Raw genomic sequence first — 5,280 nt, 5'->3', positions numbered from 1 at the left:
GTGAAAACTTTTGAAAGAAGAATTTCTCATATATAAAGTACACAGATCAAGCAAAATAAATCGTCATGTTTCTTAGAAAAAGAGTCTAACATTGAAAGTCTTAGAGCCACAAGCAAAAGGGATTCGAGTTCAGTTACAGACTCATAGTGAGTCTGAAAGCCTAGGGTCCCTAATACCACTTGCCAAAGAAACCCCCAAAGCCTAGGGTTTCAAATTGAGTCACACAATGGAGATGAGAAGGCAGGCCACTTGAGAGGGGCTCAGAAGTCTTTTCCAAAGACTTATGAGATACAAACACACACGATAGAAAGAACACTGATTCAAAGTCATGAGAACATGCTCGAGAAAACTTGGAGTTTAAACAAGTTCAGAAGAAAGAGATGATACGAGCTTAGCAGGAACACAAACAGAACTCAGTAAAGTGAACAAAATCAAAGAACTCAACCATAAACATATATAGCAAAGAATAAGGATTAACAACACGGATTAACATGAGAGCATAAGAGTGACAGCAAAATAGAAGAGTCTTGCATAATAGAAAAGAAACAAGGGAGCAAACTCAGGCGTAGTAGAAAAGAAAATATATGAGCCTAACATAGATAAACACATATAAAGAAAGAACGGAAAGAATCAGAAAGATATTTGGAGAAACTTTTTCAGAAACCTTAAAATCTTAATTTAATGATTTTAAAAAGGAAATTTGGGGAAAACTTTTAAAATGTCAAATAAAGCCCAGACATATCACAGATCTAAGAAAATAGGCGGGTACAGAACCTCAGACGGCTTAGAGTTGCAGAGAAAACCCTAGCAATGAGAAAGGTCTTGATTAAAGTTAGATCCTGAGTCGAAAAGACTCATATTGCTTGAACATGCCGGAATAATGGCCGGAGAAGCCATAGATCTATAGATCCAAGCAGGATCTGAAGAAGGCCATTGAAGTCGGGCTTCAAACCTTGAATAACTTAGGTCTGATGGTGAGAAAGGATTAGTACAGACCGTCCATGGCCGGAGACGCCATGGATTCCGGTGGAAATATGGTGAGATAAGGTGGGAAACGATTAGGGTTTCGGAGAGGTTCGAGAGAGTTTGAGAGACGAAGAGGGTTCAAAAGCGGCGTCTCGGTGAAATGAATTAGGTTAAGGGTGATTTGGATATTAAAAAAGGAAAGGGGAGTTTATGGTCGTTGATCAAAATGATCAACGGCCTGGATCAAAGGGGAGACGGGTGGGTTTTTTAAATAGGGTCAGGGGTCGGGTAATTTGGGGGATTGGGCTGGTTTAGTTTGAGGGCGGAATTGGGTCAAATTGAGTGCCAAAATTGAAAGGTGAAAGGGTTGTAATTGAAATAGAAATGGGCTAAGTGTTAAATAGCCTATTTTCCCTTTTTATTTTATAAAAATAGTAATAATTATTTTAAAAGTAAATTAAAATACTAAGCCAACAAATACTATATAAATATTAATTTATAAATACTGGAAATAATTTTATAATTATAAAATGCTACTAATCGTGAAATAGGCTATAATTGCAATTACATGCAATTTAGCTTAAAAATACCAAATAGATTGCTGCTTTGCTATCAGAATGAAGAGGAATTGGTAAAGTAATTGGGGCAAAGAGATCCTCAAGCAATCGTACTAACCATGTAGTTTCTGCAGTAACCCTTCTCATAGATCTATATTCTGCTTCTGCAGAAGATAAAGAAATTGATACTTGCTTTTTTGATTTCCAGGAAATAGGAGGTTGTCCAAGAGTTATGAAGAAGCCACTGATGGATCTCCTTGAATCCTTGAAAGATGCCCAATCAACATCGCAGAGTACCAGCAAGGAAAAGGATGGTTCTGCAGAAAGAAGAATACCTTGACCCAGATCGGAACTGAGATATTTGAGTACTCGTAAAGCAGCAGTGAAGTGAGATCCCCGAAGCATTTCTTCGATTACTACGCCCTTCCTTCTCTCTGGGTGCCTAGGTATCCACCCTAAGCCTTTCCTCCTTTGAACCTCGCCCTCTCGTCACGCTTGCCGACAACTTGCTTTCTATCCAACATTAGGTTCCTGTATGTATTAACTGAGGGTGAGTACAACAAAAGAAAGATCTGATCTAGTATTAATTAAATAATGTAACTTTCCAACCAAATGATGAAATATTGGGATTTTGCAGAGGTTGGCCATCATCAGCTTGAAGCTTGGAGGCAGCATCCAAAGGAGAGCTGACTCGGGCCAAATGAGACAAATCAAATTCCTTCAACATGTCTAAGGTAAACTTCCTTTGACTTACAATGAATCCTACTTTTTCTCTCAAAATTTCCATGCCTAGAAAATAATGCATGTTTCCCAAATTCTTGACTTTGAACTCAGTATTTAGAAAATCCTTAATGCTTTGAATTTCCTCTAAGTCATCTCCTGTAAGTAGCATGTTGTCAATATACACAGCTAAGATTGAAATAAGACTTCATGTGCATTTAAAAAACAAAGAATAGTCATTCAGTGATGAAGAATATCCCTTAAAACATAGAGCCCCTGCAAGCCTAGCATACCACTGTCTGGAAGCCTATTTTAAACCATATAATAATTTCCTCAAAAGGCAGACATGTTTGGGACTAGGAGGATCTAATCCTGCTGGGAACTTCATGTACACCTCTCTTGTAGATCCCCATACAAAAATGCATTGTTGACATCTAATTGGGAAACCTTCCAGTCTTTCTTGTTTGCAATAGCGAGTAGACACGTTATGGTTGTCATCTTTACCACAGGTGAAAAAGTCTCACTATAATCTATCCCTTCTCTTTGAATATCCCCCCTTACTACTAACCTTGACTTTAACCTTTTAACTCTTCCATCTGATAAGTGTTTTACCTTATACATCTATTTATAAGGCAAAGCTCTTTTTTCCTTTAGGTAATTCAACCACATCCCATGTGTGATTATCCTCTAGAGCATTAATCTCTGCATTCATAGCTTCTATCCACCCTGGATGTTGACAAGCTTGCCCAAAGGTATAAGGTTCAGTTAATGTAGAAAGGGATTGCATTACATACTAATTATTAGGTGAGAGAGATGAAAAATAGTATTCCTTAGGCCTGTAGAGTTAGAGAAATACAAGTTAAGTCCACATCTGTGAACATGATGCTACTGCACACATAATCTTTTAAGTAGAATGGTTGACTAGAAACCCTGCCTGATCTTCTTAGTGGCATAGGTTCCTCAGGTATAGAAAAAGGTGAGCTGGTGTGTGGTGATTAAGGAATAGGAGAGACTGGAATTTGAATAGCGTAGGCTTGATGGTGATGGGGAATATATGAAGGGCTTGATGATGGGGCTGAAGGGATATCTGTTACTGCAGATATGAGGAAGTAGACAGTGTTGGATCTTGTGGTGTGGTTGAATAGCTAGGCTTTGTGGTGAAGGTTGAAGTTGGGAAGATAGGGCGGTGTGGTGTGTTGATTTCAGCAAAAGGGAAATGTGATTTATGAAACTTTACATTCCTGGATACAAAAACTTTCCTTGTGGACAGCTCCAATAATTTGTATCCTTTCTGTTGAAGAGGGTAACCAAGTAGAACACAAGTTGTTGCCCTCTCATCAAACTTTCCTCTTCCTTGTGCTAATGTAGAGGTATAACATAAGCACCCAAAATTCCTCAAATAGTCATACTTAGGTTTCTGTTGAAATAGGACCTCATATGGTGTTTTTCCTTGAAGAACTCTAGAAGGTAAATTATTAAGAAAGTGTGTGGTATCAAAATAGATTCACCCCAATATGTCATAGGCAACCTGGATTGAAACATTAAACCTCTAGCAATCTCTATGAGATGTCTATGCTTTCTTTCAACAATCCCATTTTAATGATGAGTTGCTACACAAGATAGTTGGTGTAGGATTCCTTCTGAAGCTAGAAAAGCTACCTCTTGTGTTCTTTTTCCCAGTTCTAGTACATTGTCAGATCTTATCATTTTCACCTTTACATTGAACTGTCTCTCAACCATGGATAAAAATAATTTAAGCATAGGAAAAGCATTGCTCTTAGCACACAATAAGAATGTCCATGTTCCTCTACTATAGTCATCTACTATAGTGAGAAATATTTGAATTCATTATAGATATTGGATTTATAAGGTCCTCATATGTCTACATATATGTCACGACCCTAACCCCGAACCCGGTCGTGATGGTGCCTCTCGTGAAGACAAGGCTAGCCAATTAAACCCAATTCACTTTTTAAACAGTTAAATAACTTAAAGCAGTCTAAAACATGATATAGCAATACTAAGTAGCGAATAATGCCAATAAAGTGCGGAAGTACAACCCAACACAACTCTAACTGAGGTATCACAAGTCACGAGCATCTACTAGGGTACAAATACAACTGAAGGTCTGAGTGTAAAAATACAGACTAATGAATGAAGAGAGAGAGAGAGAGAGAAGCAGTGTTGCGAACGCCGGCAGCTACCTTGCTAAACTCTGATGACTCTGCCTCTAATCAGCCAAAACCCGCTACCGGGTGTATAAATACCTGAATCTGCACACAAGGTGCAGGGAGTAAAGTGAGTACTCCAACTCAGTAAGTAATAATCATAACTAAAGTTTGAATGGTAAGAAATCATGTAAGGCATATCAAGATGCTATATAGAAGCAGTTCAAAACCAGTAAGAAAACAGTGAAGCTGTAAAAAATCTCTTAAAACATCTTAACTCAGTTTAAACTTCTTTGAAGACGACTTTTTCAATAGTTACACAAATGAATGCAAAACATGTAGTGCAGATAAGCATAGAAGTCCGCCCCTCGGGCAGAAATACCATAGTTTAACAAGTAAATGATAGGTAAATGTGAAAGATAAACACATAAAGGTTTGCCTCTCGGGCACAATGTCAATAACTCCACCCCTCGGGCAATATCTCAGAACAATAACAGCCCTTCGGGCAATCACATAGAACAGTACCAGTCCCTCGGGCAAATCACATAGAATAATACCAGCCCCTTGGGCTATCACATAGAACAATATCAGCCCCTCGGTCTATATCTCACATCACAATGGGTACTCGCACTCACTGGGGGTGTACAGACTCCGGAAGGGGCCCCTTACGACCCAAGCACAATAACAAGCCATCTCGTGGAATCAAATCTTGGGCCTCAGCCTCATATCAATCAAGCCACCTCGTGGCGTATATATGTATCTCAGGCCCTCGGCCTCATAGCAGTATCAGTGTATCCTAACAACTAGACCCTCGGCCTTACTCAGTCTGAAAATCATCACAAGCCCATCGGGCAATAGTAAAACAATCT

General features: G+C 38.8%; 1 protein-coding gene across 1 annotated transcript; it reads right to left on the bottom strand.

Annotated features, from left to right (window-relative positions):
- Window positions 1-1,541: 1,541 nt before the first annotated feature.
- On the bottom strand, window positions 1,542-1,928 carry LOC138887934 (secreted RxLR effector protein 161-like). Its single transcript, XM_070169726.1, has one exon. The coding sequence runs from the start codon at window positions 1,926-1,928 to the stop codon at window positions 1,542-1,544; it is 387 nt and encodes a 128-aa protein (XP_070025827.1).
- Window positions 1,929-5,280: the final 3,352 nt, after the last annotated feature.

The sequence above is a fragment of the Nicotiana sylvestris genome, chromosome 3, assembly GCF_000393655.2.
Source record: "Nicotiana sylvestris chromosome 3, ASM39365v2, whole genome shotgun sequence".
In the NCBI taxonomy this organism is placed as follows: Eukaryota; Viridiplantae; Streptophyta; class Magnoliopsida; order Solanales; family Solanaceae; genus Nicotiana; species Nicotiana sylvestris.
Note: the sequence above shows the minus strand (reverse complement) of the source record. Positions and strands in the feature narration are given on the sequence as shown.

Excerpts from the sequence above, each read along its gene's own strand:
- LOC138887934 (XM_070169726.1), bottom strand. The coding sequence starts at position 1,928 with ATGCTTCGGGGATCTCACTTCACTGCTGCTTTACGAGTACTCAAATAT.